Here is a 17,916-nt window from a genome sequence, read left to right as displayed (position 1 = left end):
CTGGTTTGGATATGAATCTTTGCCCTGGGACTGACAATTGACAATGCCTTGATAGATTATTCCTGGTACCGGTAGTTTTGCATACTTATAGAGGCTTTTGACGCAGGGCCGGTTATCAAGTTTTGCAGATTCTTCTTGGATCAACAAGTGCAATGTTGGCCACATTGTGCTCTACAGGGTTGTATGATGCCCTAGTCGGTCATTCCTGTTGAATGTAGTGGTATTGTAGGGCCCGACTGTCCCATAGACATAAGAAACAACAGTACTTTGTGTACCTCAATTGCATTCCCATCAGCACGTTCAACACTTTGAAGTCTCCACACAGGTACCATTGGAATGTATCGTATTTGATTGCTTCCAAGATAGCTTTAATACTTTCTGTTGACTCCTTCATTATTGTAAAATATGCAACAGGGACTGATGGCTTTCTATTCCCATTATGCAGTAGTACTGCTTTGAGACTTTCCTTAGAAGAGTCGATGAAGAGTCGCCAGTCCTCTGAATCATGATGACCTTCCAGATCACCCATCAGTCCCACAACATCAGTGCAAAATGTCAACCGGACCCTATCATCAATCACCTTGTTAGAAAAAAGTCAATGAACCTCTTTCCTCGTTCACGAACACCCCGAACAGTGACAGCTTTATCTGTAAGTTTCCACCGTTGCAACCATGAAGCAAGTAACTCTGTATGTCTCATTGACAACTCTCGTGCTCTGACCAAATCGTTGAACTCTGGTAATGAGATTTCGTGATGGTCGCATCGTGGTCTGGGTTCAACGCAGTCAGACAAGGAAGCAAGAGAATCTGATGCAATGCTTGAGTCACTATCACTATGTTCAGTCACTGGATATACAGGAATGGATAAGTCAGGGTCATCAGCATAATGCTGCACAGGTCAGATTGCAGTGAGAACATGAGGATACTCAATGGCAGCCCGATTTGCCTTGTTCAATACTTGGGGCAGTTTGGTGAGGCAAAAGTAAGTCAGATGCATGATTAAAGGGCTCACGCCACACCATGGGGACGACAAACAAACTTCTCTTCTGTCCTAACTTCCATGCAGCTAGCTTTGATGAACAATCTGCACAAACGATGCGAGGAGCCCAGCTTCTAGGTCTTCATTGCAGGAAAAAATCATCATTTACACAATTAGAATGGCTCATGTACACTGGCATTACCTTGCATTTCAGCTTTACATGGTGCAATGCAGTGTATCAAATAAAAATTCAATTTTTTGCAAAAACTGTACACAGGAGCATCTTTTAATGGCAATATTCGTGATCAGCGACCCCAAATTAGCTAGAAACGGTGCTTCTCTTCCCAGTGACATTTTGGTGTACACACTGTGATAATTGATAAAAAGTCTGCGGTTTCAGCCATCTCAGCATATGATCCAATCATTTAATTAATAAAAGATGTGTTTTCAGCAAGTGAACTATACATACTTGGTAGATATCTAGGTCTACTGCCTAAATGCATAAAGCTTTCTTGTGCAGTAGCTTAAACCCACAGGTGCATGTCTTCTACCAGTAAGTTTTTTTTATACATAGAAGTTTTTAAACACTTTGTCTTGACAGTGCAGTATAGGCCTGATAGATAATATACATCCAGTGTTAATATTCATCTGTCATATATCTTTAAGCAATGACTAAAAAGGGTGCAAACAAGAAAAATGCAGAGAAAAATGGTGGAGGAGATGCAAGTCATACTAAAAAACAAGATCCACCTGCAAAACCAGCTCCAGTGCCTAAAACTGCTACGGTTAGTAGAATGTGTCACAGATTTATCTTCATTTTTTCTGCAAATTCATTTAAGTTAATTAGTATTGTTCATACTCAGAACGTTTTTTTCCAAAGCATACTTTTAATAGTTTTGCCTACTTTTAGTTCTGATTGGAGATCTATTAATATCATTATAAGTTTTTAGGCTGATGGTAATACCAATATTTTTATAATAATTTTAGTATTACAGTACAAGAATACGCAATAATAATACACTAGTCATTATTAAACTTTGCTTCCGAATTGTTTATTACATCATAGCAACAAAAATATAAAAACGGACACCGTAAATAACTTTTTTGTAAATTCAACAAATGGTTTGTGTGAACCCTTTGAATTATGTCAAAGAAATTTATTATAACACTAAATTTTAATACCAACTGTTCAAAAAGGCTTCCATAAAATTTAACCTGGTTGCCATAATTTTAGACTCTATTTTTCTAATTTGAAATTTAGATATATATATAACTGCTACGAGCACCTGTTGTTCGAATTTTTGAAACCAATGCTGTAAAAGTTGCAATTAGCTTCGATGGTTAGGGTTATTGGCTTAATCTTGTAATTAATTCTTAAGTTATATGTTATTAATTTTACCTGCCACAACACTTGTAGTTGACATTCAATAGTATAGCCCTTCTGCATAAGACAACATTGTTAATAAACTCTAGCAAATATATGTAATCTTATTTATTTGCAGAAAAATCCACCAGCAAGCAAACCAGTGAAGTCTGGTTCAAACACAGGTTTATGGATGATCGTGCTCATTGTTACTATTGCTAGTGGAGTTGGTTTTTACTATTTCTTTGAAGAGGTTTGTCATCTAAAAGCTTAGAATTTTTACTATTATTTTCATTTAATTCAGAATGAAGCTATGATTTTGGTTTCAAAATTAAAATTACAATTTTGTGTTTAGATGAAGCGAGAAAATAGTGTGCTTGTTGAGCAATTACATTCTTTGAAGAATGAAATCGGTTCATTGTCAAAAGCGAATTCTCAACTTCCCAGTGTTATTGAAGCCGCTAAATCAATTCCTGAACTTAAACAATCATTAAGCTCCTTGAAATCAGAGGTGCGGTTTCAGTTAATTTTTGTTTTCAAGATGCTTACTGTCGCTTAATATTTGATTTTCATTAATTAATGTTATTTTGATTTGAAACTTTTTTTATTTGTTTTGGTAATTTGCTACTTATGGCATTATATTATACTTCTAATGCATGGTATTGCAGTATTGCTATGTAATCACAATTTTCAATGAAATATTTAGGATGGGTATTTTAAAATATTTAAATTTTAAAAAGTGAAGACTGACTCAGTTTCTTAAAATGAGTCTAACATTTCTGATTAGATACAGTTAACTTTATGGCAGTGGAATTACTTACATTTGAAAAAAGCAATTGCACCGTTGAAGCTGAGCTTTTTTAGTTTGGCAATATTCATCTGCTTGTGATGCTGATAAAGTATGACAACTTTTACAGAAAGGTTTTAAATCTTTGACATGTCACTCAGCTACATAACTTCTGCACAGTGCACTAGACATATACTTTTGTTGGCCAAGTTCCAGATAATCAATAAGAGAAGAAAAAAATTAGTGTGCACGAAAGTTAGATAGGCTAGTAACCTCATTTAAAAAAATACAAGCTAAATTGCTGACTATTTCTGTTATATATATATAACATTGTTATCACTTCTGCTACAACTGTATATTGTTAGTAAAGAAACATTTTCGCTTTGTTGTTTTAAAATTCCCACCTTTAGCATTGTGCAGAGAAATACAATAGTATTTTTGTGATTGTAATTTCATTTCCCATAGCTTAAGAATCTTGTATGAAACTTTGGCTTTATTTCTTTGTTGATAAGTTGTCTAAAGAACTCCACAAGTCTGTCACATCTACAAAGACATCCTTGGTGGAGCTTGAGGAAGGTGTGATCAATCTTAGAAATGGCCAGCAAGAGATGCAGAAGCAAATCGATGATTTTTCCGACAGATCAACCAACACCAAACAAACTGCTGCAGAAACCGAGCAGAAAGTATAAGCACTTATTGATGTCATATGGCAAAATCTTTGAATAAATCTAGACATAAGCACTTGATTGTATGCATAGAATTGAGTACATACTTTGAAAATGTATATTTTTTGTACACAAAATTTCATCATGTTGAATAACTGTAATCATTGACAAACGAAGAAAACATTTCAGCTGATTTCTAGCTGCATACCTCTTTTAAATGAACGTAAAACGTATTCTTATGTTTGGGCATTGTGATAACGGTAGGCTGCTGTGAGTGTTCTATGGAGATCATAAGAAATGCCCAGGAAGCAAATTGACATTGTTGTATTTGAGTGATCGTTGCTAAAGTTATTCGGCTTCTGCTGTGGTGCCATTTTGTAATATTCATTCCTTAAAGCAAAGCAATTTCTTTATCAAGCTAAATAAAAATAGAACATTACTTGGCAAATTGGCAGCTAAATGCGAGTATTTCATTTTGTTTGCATTTATGTTTTAGTTTTAAGGTGTAGACCACTGCGTAGTTGAATGTGAATCTCATATTGCTTTAGTTTTTGCAAATATTTTCATGCAACGTGTCAGCCAATTCTCACAATATGAATGTGGTTACTTTGGAATTACTTATATAACTTAATTTTTTTTTAAACTAAAATTCTGCTCTGTGATATCATTCGTTTTTGTGCAAGCTGACAGACTCCTTAGACAACGCACTGAGGCCGCTCAAAGATGCACTGGCAGTTGCTGAGACTAACATAGAAGGGTTGTCTAATGACATAAACCGAGTTTCTTCAGCTACTCAATCACAGACAGACAAGGTGGTTATTCATGGTGAATCAATTTTGCATGATTTTAATGCCACGATATTACAATTTGTCCTTGCACATTTTGCTTTGTTTCCATCACCATGTCAGAATGGCCCGCTTCGAAGAATCCAATTCGGTGATTTCTAATAATTTCTTAAATACAACGGCGGTTTCTGTTTATTTAGAGAATTTGTAGGGATCATTTGATTAAGTGGTTTTTGTGTTTACCTTCCCATAACCCATACCCATGCAAACAAAAAAGTCATTGTTTCAGTGAGGTAAATGTAAATTAGCTGACATCTTGCCGGTATAGGTTATATAGCGATATCTGGCAACTTTAGTTGAGACGTTTTCGCTGAGAATTCATTTGACCACTATTTGACACGAAACGCCGTTTGACAACTGTTTTATTTTTTTGCTGAGACTAGTTGAGACTTGATTTGATTAACCTCTTTTATAAGTTAATCCCTTTGAATAAACAGATGCCGCTGTGAGATTTAGAAATCTCCGAAAGAGCTTTCTTCAAAAAAGGCTGTCCCTGAATTGAGATTTCTCCGAATAGTAGCAGACCGTTACCACGTCCTGAAAACAAGCTAGTCAGAAATTTTGATGCTAGAGGTGCAATAACAGTTAAAATTAATAAATGTCTCCTTTACTAACCTTGGGTTAGCTCAACAGCATTTTGCATGTTTTAAACGCCTAGTGCACAGTGATAAAGGATATCCAGCTTTATGTTTGGGCTAATACTTTCGTGTTAGATTTGCACTTGATATCTTTTATGTTAATGTAGGTGTGCATGTTTCAGCATTTCACTGATGGGCTTATCTGAAAGTAAAACGCTTTACTTGCCAAATAAGAGGTTGTTTTGGTTTTATCTGATATGTTTTGTAGAAGTCCTAACATTTTATGTTTTTTGTTATGTTTATGCATGCTTGTATGAAAAAACTGACCATTGTAACTCGATAGAGTTTCTGTATTCATGTTTTACTTACAATTGATCATAATTCATAATGGTATTTGTTGTAACTTTTTGCATAATGCGTAAGATATGTACTGTAATTTCCCTCTTTTTTACAACGGAAGTCTCTTCACTCTTCAGACACTCGTTGTGTTAAAAAGTGCAGTTATGTTTTTCCTTTATCATTAGGGCTGGATTCAAGTAAGTAATTACTAATCACTTACTTACTTGAAAACTTTTACTTGTTACTTAAGTAACACTCAATTACTTGAAATTTTGTAGTAGCTACAGTAATTTAAATAAGATAGAAAATGCAACCGATGATTTATAAGCTGCTCCTTGCACCTATTTTGTGTCTTGTTACTTTTTTATAATTCTTGCCTCCAGGAAGGGTCTGTCTGAAAGATGCTTCAATGCAGCTGGACTATTTATCTCTAAACTTAAGTTTTCTCTTGGTGATGGTGTGATTGATTCTCTGTGCTTTCTAAGCCAGTGAGAGAGATGTACAACTCCAGATAGGTGACTGCAATGACTAGGGCCCTGTATTTCCATTTATTATGACTTTTCGATTCCCTTTTCGTTCGACTGATTGCTTTTGTTTGAACTTCATTATTACCAAGTGACATGATGTAGAAAGGAGTGCTCTTCCTGGCAGCAGTCAGCACAAAGCTGAACTCGCTAGAACAGCGAGCAATTAATAGCGATAGATGTGGCATGAGTTAGTGGCGATACTGATGAGCCCAGCCTCATAGGCGAAACACCGGTGTCTATCGCTGTCAATTCTTGCTACAATCGGCTGCCGACAAACATAAAGTGACCATGATATTGCAACTGCTCATCTTGCCGATACAGTATCAACCATTACCAAAAATCATTATGATGTGAATTTTACAAATACTGTATGCATATTAGCCAACTTTTTGTATACAATATACATCTAGAATTGTGTATGCTCGGGTTAATTGCAGATTTCTTGAATTCTTGTTTCTTGAATTATTTAAATAAGTTGAGCAATTTTTTAATCTTTACTTACTACTTAAGTAAAAAATCCTTTACTTGAATCCAGCCCTAGTTATCATTTATTCCGCATTGAAATGTGCTCAGAGTCTTGTGTACCTGCTGACTTCCATTTTTCTTGTTACTGACAGCTGGTGGAGTGGTGGTTTAATTTCATTCCATCAATCTACCTCCTTAACCGTGATGTTATTGTGATGTTTGTTTTCGAAATTGTGTGATATTACGCAAAATTCTGATTTTTTTTTGTAATTAAACTGAATTGTTTTGTAGATGGTTACTTTCCAAGAAAGTCTATCGTCCATCCAGCTTGCTGTTTCCAGGGCAGAGTCTAAACTGAAACAAAACACTGAGACTGTGAACAGCAAGTTCACAAACTATGAAAATGATGCCAGAAATTTTGAAGAAGGCCTTTCCGAAAAGGTGTGTCGTCGTTAAAATTGTTTTTCATTGTGGCACGTAACAGTAGTGATAGCATTTATCACATTCATAGTGAAAACTATGCTCCTGGGCTCTGTATGCAACGATAGCGAGCAAATGCGAAGTAGCAATTGGAGGAATAATATTTACTCTAAAACACAGGCGTATGAATTAATTACGGTTATAGGCGAATTCTTCGTAAACAATTCTTCGTAAAGCAATTCTTCGTAAGCAATTCTTCGTAAAACAATTGTTCGTAAACAGTTGTTGGTGAAATGAAATCCGTAAAAGAATTTTTCGTAAAGCATTTCTTCGTATACATCAAATCTCCATTGCATGCACGAATAAATGCTTTGGGAAGAATTGTTTTACAAAGAATTAACTTTACGAAGAATTGTTTTACGAAAAATTGCTTACGAAGAATTGCTTTACGAAGAACTGTTTACGAAGAAAACGTCGGACACCATTAATTACCGTAATTTTGCGTCAAACTTTAAAAGTGCAGTTTACGCCATCAAAATGCTTCGGCTGCTTCACTGTTATGTTCTAATACAGTGCGTGACATTTCTTAATCTGCCTTTGAAAAACTGTTCTTGCATTCACAACAGATATCCCTCTTAGAAAAGAAAACGTCACAACAAATGAAGGACATGATGTTGCACGTCACGGTATGTGTGAAGTGAAATAAGATTTCAACGTCATTGGCTGAGTGTGCTTTTTCAACTGTGCTTCAACCATGCTAGATTTTGTAAACAAAACAAGCAATGTAGACGTTGAAAGGATACCAATGGTTTTCATTATTTGGAAAGAATGGCTTCATCAGCCTTTTTGCTGTATTATTCGAATGAATTTCTTGCTGTGAGAAAGCGCACTCTTCTTCAGTTAGAACCAAGGGTTTGTAAATAGTTTGATATTAATTTCTTCGTCTGAAATGAGATGGATTCGAACAACTTGGGATTTCCATTTGGGAAGGATGTGTTTGCTACTAACCCCCGCAACATCACATCAAACCAAAAAAAGTTGCTTCAGTGAAATTTCACATTTTAGTCAATTTTTTCACAAGCACTTTCTAGTGTACCATTTGCATGCAAAGCAAATAACTTTGGTATATCTTACATGTTGGTTGTTGAATTATATATATACCTGGTTAGTGGTTACATTCCTTCCTGATACGATAACCGACGTTGACCACGCCTCATTGTCTAGGAATCGAAACAATTATCCGAGAGTCTGCAGACGACTTCTCATGAGTTGAAAGCTGGAATGAAGTTTGAAATATCTGATGGTTTGAAGCAAATTAGAACACAAGTACAGGATAACAAGGTTTGTTGAAAGTATTGTTGCTACTGTTGTTATCAAAAGCGCAAGATTTTTACACGTTTGTTTATACTCGTTCAAGTCTTCGTACCATTCTATTAATTTGCCTAGTTACAAAGCGTACTGTACATTTTATTTAATGTGTAAGTCGCACTCTTGAGTTTTTTCAACTAAATTTTAATGCTTTGCCATACGGTATTACCATTTTACTCAAAAATGTGTTATTTTACCTTTTTTTCTTCTTCCGTCATTTTCAAAAGCAGCTTGTTGCTCTTTTACATTAGCAATCATGGCACCCTACTAATTTGAATTCTAACTGCAGTGTGTTGTCTGTGGTGGTCTTTGTGTTTAGTTATTGTTGCAGTTTGACCGAGGTGTCAAATTGAAACCACAATAGTTGTAATCTGACCGTTTCTGCTTCATGCAGTTTGATTTTTGTACATCCGGCAGTTTCGATGCGCACTTTTAGCTTTCACTTGAAAAGAACATAGTTTCTGACATTTTCTTCAATAGCTACGAGTGAAAAAAAAACAAGTGAGTTGTCCTTTCACTGTAATACAATAGAAAAAGTCTAAAGTTGTGACCAAACTGTCCCTATCGAGATTGGTTTCGTACCGTACGTATATGCATTTTGCGCCGGTCTGATTTTATTTACTTTACTTGACCACACTTATCACGTCTTAATTGTGTTTCATCACAGCAATCACTGGGGAACGTGCTGACCAGTGTAGGTAACCTTGAACTGCAACTGACAAAGCTGGAATCTGGTAAGTTGAATCAAATAAATGTTGTTTAGCTCCAGCAGTCCAGCACCTTGTCACCGAACTGTTCTGTCAGTAAGTTGCCCCATTGTTGCAACGTGTGATCAGACCAATAACATCGTGTTTCAATTTTTTAGACGATAGTGCAAGTAATGTAGTCGGTTTGGGGGAGGAACTACAGCAAATGCACAGCGAGATGAAAGAATCCGCCACTGCTTTTCGGAACCTGGAGGACTTTTCCAAAGAGGTATCGTTTTCAAATAGAAACAGTGACGTATAGTGGTTGCGCTATACTCCCAGTCCCAGCCGCTAAAGTTTACCTGTGATGTTTGTAGCATTGCCGTAGACCAGTGGTTCTGTACCTGTTTTCTAAGTGGCAGCACTTTGAAATTAGCGACTAGTTTTCACTCATTCCTTGAGTGGCTGCCACTCATTTTTGCTAATCAACTTACTGATTCAGTGTCTGCGCACTTCCTGGGCACAAGTTTTGCGTCTTTAAGCCTCTGACTTTTACACATTCAAAAGTTGACCTTCCGTAACGTCTTATTATTTTTGGGATGTCTATTGTTTATACAAGCAATCTTTTCAGTTTAACGAATGTCTGAAAAACACACAGAAGCAAAATAGTATATCATGAAATGAGTTTCAACAATTTTTGATTTCAGTGTTTCTATGTCGTCTTTTCAAACAATTAGTGGCCACAAAAGATTAGCCTTCCATTAGACTAAGCTGTGGTAGAAAGTTTCTTGTTTTTTAATCAAAATCACTTCCACGCTGTGGCTCTTGTCCTTATTTTCATCTTTTACTTGAGTACTTTGTTGAAAGCAAATGTTTTCATTTCTGAGTCCACTTTCTAACGCGAATATTTTCTGGGAGCAAGTTCAACAACTGAAAAGTTTTTCAAGCTAGAAGATTTACTCTTTGACCTATGATTTCACTTGCGCCTGATCTAAGATAGAAACTTTAACACGGAAGTTATCACTTCGTAATATTCATTCATTATGTGATTCTTTTACAAAAGCTTCTAAAAACTGCTGCAATATTAAAACAAAAATTCAGATTGTTGTACCCTAACCCTTCCATTACGGTCTCTGGCTGTATGATCGTTTCATTACTTTGTATTTGGATGTGAGCGCCAGCTATAGTTCCACTTTGCTTATAGAACGTTAACTTGTTTCAATGTTTTCAAACTGCTGTAATTTCGTACACAGCTATTTCTTGATTTTTTGATGAAATACTTTGAGTCAGTAGATTCATCAGATATAATATATTTTTTTAATTACGACTTGCTGAAAATCTAAGTACGGTATTACGACGCGCGGCATTCTGCATTGACGAATGCAGCTCTAATTTTTGTGAGTGATTTCAACTATGATCTGTTTGCTTTTTAGTCGAAGGAGAGACTCGAAAGAGAGCTTTCTATTCTCACCAGCAATCTGCGCGCTGTCAAGGATCACGTTTCCACGGTTACCGATGACGTCACCGCGCTCACCAGTTCTATTACCAACATTAAAAAGACTGTGGATGTTGAAAAAGAAAGGGCTGGTCAGTTGAACCGTTGAAGCCTACTAATTCTAAGTTGAAGTTAATAATCTGGTTATGTCATAGGCGCCGACTTTTCAAAAAACCTTGGGGGGCGAGAAAGGTGATGACGTCATAACCATAACGCTATTTTACTCAAATAAAATAGTCTTTGATTAAGCTTACTTAGTGTCTTGTTTATATTGACACCTAGGTCGCAAACCGAATTTATTAGAACCGCTGCTTGAAACGATTAGTTTTACGCATGCAGTACGCCTAGTCGTAAAAATTTTGATATTGTTAGCTCATAATTGGAACAGTTGGAAAACAAGCCGATTCATTTCCTTTTCGGGCGAGTGAATAACAACGACCAAGACAGTGAAGTTATCGAAATAAAACGCAAAAAATCATGATCTCAAGCAGAGTGGAAACCCGCTATCAGTTTTATTAACCTCGTTTCGCTCGTTTTGCTAATTACTTACCTTCAAAGCGTTAACAACGGCGAAGTGTTTTCTCTTCTGTTTTTTATCGAAAGTCTTTATACTCTTTTATCGAATACCGTATATACTCGAGTATAGGTCGAGATTTTCGCAGGTGATTTTCAACTCAAATAGACAGGTGCAACTTATACACGGGACAAGCTGTTGTCCCCAGCTCGGCAGTTTTCAAAATGAACGCATTTTTGCTGCGGCAAAATAATTGCCGACGTAGATTACGGATTGTGAAATAGCGTCGGCCGAAGAAAAAGTTTTGAATACGTTTTTTTGCAAAGATTCAAACTTAATTTTCAAATTTAATGATTCCTTGTCAATTCTAAACTTTATGCACTTGTTCCGGCGTGTCAATTGCCCTCTTGTTTAGAATTGAAATTGTGATGAAATTTGTTGACATTGAATTTGCGTTGTTTTTTGTGTTCTGCGTGATGTGGCTTGCCTGGCTGCAAAGAGATTTCACAACTGATTGTCGCTTTTTGCTGCGTGCCGGGAGCCGTTGTTTCTGGTCACAATTTTGGCTTTGTGTTGAGTTTCATTTCATTATCGAAATAGCAAGCTAGAGAAATGCCAATGTGTACCACGGATTTCGGATTTAAGTTATCGTTGTTAATGCCATTATAAGTTTATACAAAATCAGGTTTTTATCCCAACTCGCTAACTCAATAAATCAAAAAACAACAAGAAACAATTGCAAGTATGGTTGAGGCAGAGGAGGGATTGTAGGAAGGCAGTGAGCACCTACTCTTGTAACCAGCACTTTTGAACAATATGCAAAGCTCACGAAACAAAACAGCAAAAAGAGCTGTTTTAAGAGATCAATTTTTTATTTTTGCGTGTAGGATATAATCGTTTTTATTACGTAACATTCCATGATCGTTGTAGTCGATGTCACACCTTAGCGGCCGCATAAAATGATGTCAGGTTAGCTAGGCTAGGTGATATTAGCGGTAAGAGACGTCGTTAATGCAGGCAATATCTGCGACCAAGACCATTAAACACCGTTTCTTTTATCGGTTTTCGATTTAATTCTCACAATTGCGAACAAAACAATGTGTTCTGTTGAATCATAATTGATCTCACAGCGGGAAGACCTCGTTGAAAATAGCGCGTCTAATTTAGTTGGTTTACTTAATATTGCCGTGAATAGTTACGTGACTATTCCAGCATCGTAAGTTACTCTACGCTCTACTTTGAAATTTCCATACCGTATGATTTTCAAGCTGTATTTACGTAATTGTTCGTTGTGTCGTAGTTTCAACTCGGTAAAGTTTGCTAAAATCGATTTCATGTTTGAAGTCACAAAAAATCTAACGGACGTTTGGATAACTCGTGAAATGAGAAAAAACGTTCAACCACGCATTCGATTTTTCACTACCACGCGTTTTGACTTTCAAGTTGCTCCTCACGCGCGGGAAGATGCGCCGTGCGCATCTCAGTAGTAATTCACGTTCCAGAGAAAGCCATGCGATCAGCTGCTGTTTTGGGGGCAAGATCTTTCTCCTGATGTTTCACGAGTGTAGATACAAACGATTTGTTTTAGCCTGATGCTGCGGGTTGGCTGTGGTAGTAGCGGTCACTCGTCATTTCACATTAGTACGGAACTGTGTTTCGAAATCGAGACAAGAGCAACGTAGGCTGTGTTTCGCTTTCGGCATTCTTTAAGTCCGTTTAAATGATCTAAATCTCTTGCGAAGTATTTTTTCTTTGAAACACCACCTGTAGTAGCCATTTTTGTTGCTCCTCAACCATAAATTTACGGGGGGCGCCGCCCCCTGGCCCCCCCGGAAGTCGGCGCGTATGGGTTATATACTTTTGTTATCTGGTATAAAGCAGGTGTGTATTAATTTGAGTTTCGATCAAATATTAACTTTTAGATTCATTTGTTATGTTTTTCACAGAAAAACTTGCGGCAAAGATTGACCTTGCTCAACAATCGGGAGAAGGCTCCGGAAAATCGCCGAAAAATTAACTCGAAACTTTGCAGTCGGATCAGCAGCATTTGACGTTTCACGAATACAGTTTCTAAAACATCTGCACATGTTTATTTTCGGTCTGCACAATTGGCAATGTTATTTACAAATATTGACAAACAAGCAATCTTTATCACTTTAACGGTTTGAAAAGCAAAGTTTTTGTTTCCTTGTCATGGCATTGTGGTTTTTTGAAAGATTGTTTATTTAATTGCTCCATAGAGTATTGTGTTTTTGCAAAGATTTCATCCCGTCTTGTTGTCACATGCGTTAAACGAACACTGGCCATGTTTGTACCTCAAATCAGTGCGCTTGAAATTGGAAGCTGAAATAAGATTTTCATTTTACATTTCTTACACTTTTCTTCTTGTGTTATTAAATTCACCTGATGAAAAACAATTTTTGATACTTCACAGGAGTATATGCTTGTCATTGTGTCTGCCATAAACTGCAGTTTGTTCTCCACTGATTGACAAAACGAAAACGCATTGTGACCTTTGAAGAATTATTACTTGGCTGAAAATTTAGTGTGTCATGATTGGCTTTCTTGGAGGCCACCGCGTAGCTAAATGTTCACAACTCTACTCTTTGATACCCACATTGTCACTCTGATAGATATTTTTTTTTCAAATTCAATTTTGTGCTTCTGTATTTAACTTCAGTTTAATTTATTTTTTTGTTAAGATATTTAGAAATTTTAAAGGTACTTGTTGCAGTTTAAAGCTTTTAGAGATTCCGATAAAAAGCAGTCGGTCATTTGAGTTTTGATGTGCTTTTAGGTCAGTAGGTGCTGTTTTGATCTTTTCCAAGGCCAAAAGTTATTTTGTGTTGAGCAAATGCAAAGTTACTTTGAAAATACGTTTAAACTGGTTCGGTTTCATTCACTGAAACAAGATTATTTTTTCCGTTGCTGAAATATTGTTATTCTGTACGACTTAGTATGTGATGCTAGAACAATTTTAGTCATGAAAACTTCAGTCATTTTGACTGTCGAAACGTTTTAAATGAAGATAATTTTGACCTTTTGAAATTATCGCAATTCTTTTGTGCAGTCCAGCCTCAATGCGTGTTCAAACTATGCATGCAGGAATTGATTTGCTAACTAAATCAGCTTTATACGTCGATTTGCCGTTATTTTATGAAAGCTCGCAGTGATAGCAAATTCTTTTATTCCACTTTTTATAAAACACATTTTTATCCATTTGTACCTTTCTAACCAATAAGTTGCATTTGTTCAAACTTGAAAGAAAATTTGAAGTTGCATTTATTGTCAGGCTTTTAGTAACAAACATTTTTCAAAACTAATCAAAATCTCGTTTCATTTTGAAATCTTTCGTAATTTTCTTTCGTTGTAAGTTCGAACAAAAGCGACCGAAAAAATCTCAACACAGACAGCATTGTGATATTCAAAATGCGTCGCTTTGTGACATGCTTGTAATTTTTCTGAACAAACTGTCTTGAAAAGGCGGTTGTCTAAAACCTACAAACAAAGTCCTATGCTTGTCTAAACTGTGCTGATGTTGATTACATTTTCACTATCGTCCTGCTTGTACGTGAATTTTTAAGTAGCCTAATCTCTCAATTGTAAGGACATCCTTTTGGAATCATTCTAATATGTAAGTTATTCTTTGTAGTTTTTATTACATTTGAAGCAATTTTTTTTAATTTCTTGCAATCTGCTGTGACTTCTCCGTGGCATCCGATAACCTGTCGCTTTTTGCCTTTTTTATTATTTCGTGTTTGACCAGACTGAGCAAAGCAAATTTTGTTTAACGTTTTTGATTTTAACGGTTATCATAGCTTATAGGCTAGGCTTTATTTCGTTCAAAAGCTCTTACAGTTGACTTAATTTGAAAAACGAAGTGGGTACTATATCCGCTCATGTAGCAGGTTGACTATATCCGCTCAGGATACCGGTTGACTTCACCAAGCTGGCGTTTCAACGTCATGAGCAGATAATTTGACATAAAAACAAATTTGCAATAGTAGAAAAAGTCTTCAAAAAAATTGAAAATAGGCCTACACAGTACACATATTGATTGTGTAAAAAGTTTCCTCCTTTTTGACCAAGACCTTAAAGCGTGCTATCCGTTGCTTCGGCGTTGTATACGAGATTTAATTTAGTGCATCGTTATCGGATTGCAGTTTTGTAACCTTATTCACACCTCCCTACGTCTTGATAGAAAATGTGGAAGGTTAGTATCATAATCCATCGTCGGTTTCTTCCCCACTAGTGGGGGTGGCCGACTGTTTCCGCGCAGCAATTGTTTTAATCCTTTTTCTTTATAGTTTAACAAATTGAGCATGTCGCAATTATACACCTGTCTGGTTAATTTTTTCTGCATGTTTTTCAAGCTGAAATAGCCCACTCTTCAACGCAATATGCCTTCAGAAGAGAAATTTCAAAAAAGGTTGATAATTTGCGCTAAGAGTGTCTAGATTAATTTTACTGCGTAGAAAGTATTCGTGGTGGTTGGATAAAGCATTAAAACTGACCTTGCAACGACTAGAATTATTGTCAGAAAAAAGTTGTGTTGCCTGTTTGCTTTGTTGTGAAGCCAACGCAGTCTTCTAACGTGCAATGGTAGCCTATATAATATATTATGTATGCAGAGTGCTTGCAACCTGATGTTTTTCTTAATAGGCTACTGTGTGAAGCACAAATGTCTATTCATATTAGAGCAGGAACATCAAATGTCGATGGTGTTCCATACTACAGTGAACTTGAAAAACAGCTTGTTTTGTGACTGTTTAACCACAAGTAGATGCAAAATAGAATCGGTGCATAAATTGGCTATCCGCAAAATTTGTCAATACAAGGAGAGCTTCAGCACGATTGGCCTAGTGTTTTGTTTATGGGGATTGTGATAAAGAGGTTAAGTTGTAGATCGCGATTTCGTCATGGCACTGAAACAGTGACATACTGTTTTTGGGTGATCAGATAAATAGAAGCGGTTAATGCGAAGCAACTGTGACTGCAATAACACTATTGGGTTGAGCATAGGTTTTGGGAATGTGGGATAATTAAAAAAATATAGAAAAAGGTAAATGGAAGTTGTGTTTCGGCTACAACATGATACTCTATACCAGGGGTGTGCAACCTTTATTACAAGAGGGCCAGATATAAATATCTGGGTGAAACTGCGGGCCGCACGTTTGTTTAACATAAGCTTTCTAGTAGTTGCAGGCACAAAAATGTAGTTTTTTTTTGTTATTCATGTAATTCTTATGGCATTATTAGGGGTTTCCTTGCAGAAATAATAAGTTAAGAGGCATAAATTTGTGAAGAAAACTGCTATTCAAATTTATTGTCACACCGACTTTGAACGAGTTCAGTGAGAAATTTGCAGCTGGCTTTTTTCCCGACGACTTTTTCCAAATTTACTATGAAAGTGCTCGCAATTCGAAGTCAATTTTTCAAGTGTTTGTCTGTCAGAACCGATCAATATTGAGATTTTAAGACACTCATTTTAGAAAAAAATTGTTTGCACAAATACGTTGAGCCAAAAAGAGCCATTTTTGAAGCCATGAATTTTTTCAAATGTGAAAAGTCATCTTGGTTGAGATGTTTTCGGTAAAATCGCCAAGATTCGTTTTTAAATACTGTACTTTGCTTTCAAATCCGTTTTCTCTTGAAGATCAATCAGTTCAAATTGGATATCAGCTGTTGCTTTGTCACTGTCCGTATTGAGTGGCGAAGAGAATATATCAAACAAATGTTCATGAGATTTGAAGTCTTTGAAACGAGCCAAAAATTTATACAATAATTAATTTTTCAAATTGGTCTGCAAATTCAGTTTTCTTCTCATCATGTATTCCATAGTCTTTCAAAGCTGGAAAGTGGAAAAGGTTTCCTGTCTGTATGTGGGCTTTCCAAGGTTATTTGTTCATAAAGCCTTTTATGTGACCATACATTTCATTCGCATACTGATTTTTTTGCTGCAGTCTTGTATTGAGATCATTCAGGTGCGTAGTTATATCAACCAAGAAATCTAGATCGCATATCCAATTTTTGTTTTCCATTACAGCTATTGGGTGCCCTTTAAGTTTAAAAAAATTCACGACTTCTTTCCGCAGTTTGTAAAATCGTCGCAACATGCAGCGCTTGCTTAACCAACGCACCTCGGAAAAGTAAAGTAGATCTTTATGTGTTGTGTTGAGATCATCCAGGAACTTTTGAAACTGACGATGGTTGAGCCCTCCTGCTCGAATGAAATTTACTGCCTTAATAACCGGGCTCAAGACCTGTTTGAACTTCAAGCATTTTGCGCAAAGGTTTTGCTGGTGAATGATAACTTACAATAAAAAATTGTTTTGTCATCATCGGTCTTTCTCTCCCTCAAGGCAGACTTCAAGAGACCTATGATCCAATGCCAGTTCCGGACATGGATCAAGAACCAACAGCTGCGATTCCGCATAAGCTGGAAAAGTCCAGTTCAAACTTGTCAAAAACATCAATTACTTCAGTGAAGATGTCAGCACCAGTTGTCGTGCCCTTCATTGACTGTAGTGACAGAAGCTCTTCCGTTTCGTTCAAGTCTTTGTCCACCCCTTTTACAAATATGGCCAACTGTGCTGATAGTCAACAGAAGGTGCGAAATGTACAATAATCCATTCTACAATGAACTGTTCACACGTACCAGACTGAACTAAATTATAAACACCTTTCACGGGCCGCACACAAATCAAAATTGGCACATCTTTGCGGGCCGCACAATTTTTCTTCGCGGGCCGCACGTTGCACACCCCTGCTCTATACCGCAGTGGTTCTCAACCCTTTTCAGCACGGGCCAAATTCAAAGCCTAAACTTTGTAAAGGGCCGCAAAAAAAAAAGTAATTTAATGTGAAACTTGATGTTGACCTTTAA

General features: G+C 36.5%; 1 protein-coding gene across 2 annotated transcripts; it reads left to right on the top strand.

Annotated features, from left to right (window-relative positions):
* The first annotated feature begins 1,584 nt into the window (after positions 1-1,584).
* LOC145770810 (uncharacterized) lies at positions 1,585-15,878 on the top strand. Of its 2 annotated transcripts, XM_082582534.1 has the most exons (12): positions 1,585-1,763; positions 2,481-2,594; positions 2,697-2,852; positions 3,641-3,811; positions 4,477-4,605; positions 6,839-6,988; positions 7,594-7,653; positions 8,192-8,308; positions 9,003-9,069; positions 9,201-9,310; positions 10,455-10,608; positions 12,977-15,878. In XM_082582534.1, the coding sequence occupies exons 1-12, from the start codon at positions 1,647-1,649 to the stop codon at positions 13,045-13,047; spliced, it is 1,416 nt and encodes a 471-aa protein (XP_082438660.1). In that variant the 5' UTR covers positions 1,585-1,646; the 3' UTR covers positions 13,048-15,878. The 2 variants fall into 2 exon arrangements, with proteins under 2 accessions (XP_082438660.1, XP_082438661.1); XM_082582535.1 differs by lacking the exons at positions 3,641-3,811; positions 4,477-4,605.
* The last annotated feature ends 2,038 nt before the right edge of the window (positions 15,879-17,916 follow it).

This window comes from Aplidium turbinatum, chromosome 5 (assembly GCF_918807975.1).
Source record: "Aplidium turbinatum chromosome 5, kaAplTurb1.1, whole genome shotgun sequence".
NCBI lineage: Eukaryota > Metazoa > Chordata > Ascidiacea > Aplousobranchia > Polyclinidae > Aplidium > Aplidium turbinatum.
This window is presented reverse-complemented; position numbering and strand designations above follow the sequence as displayed.

Bases quoted from the DNA above. Each gene is read 5' to 3' on its own strand.
- LOC145770810 (XM_082582534.1), top strand. From the start codon at position 1,647: ATGACTAAAAAGGGTGCAAACAAGAAAAATGCAGAGAAAAATGGTGGA. The intron at 2,595-2,696 runs GTTTGTCATCTA...TTTTGTGTTTAG, and splicing joins TTTACTATTTCTTTGAAGAG to ATGAAGCGAGAAAATAGTGT. The intron at 6,989-7,593 runs GTGTGTCGTCGT...CATTCACAACAG, and splicing joins AAGAAGGCCTTTCCGAAAAG to ATATCCCTCTTAGAAAAGAA.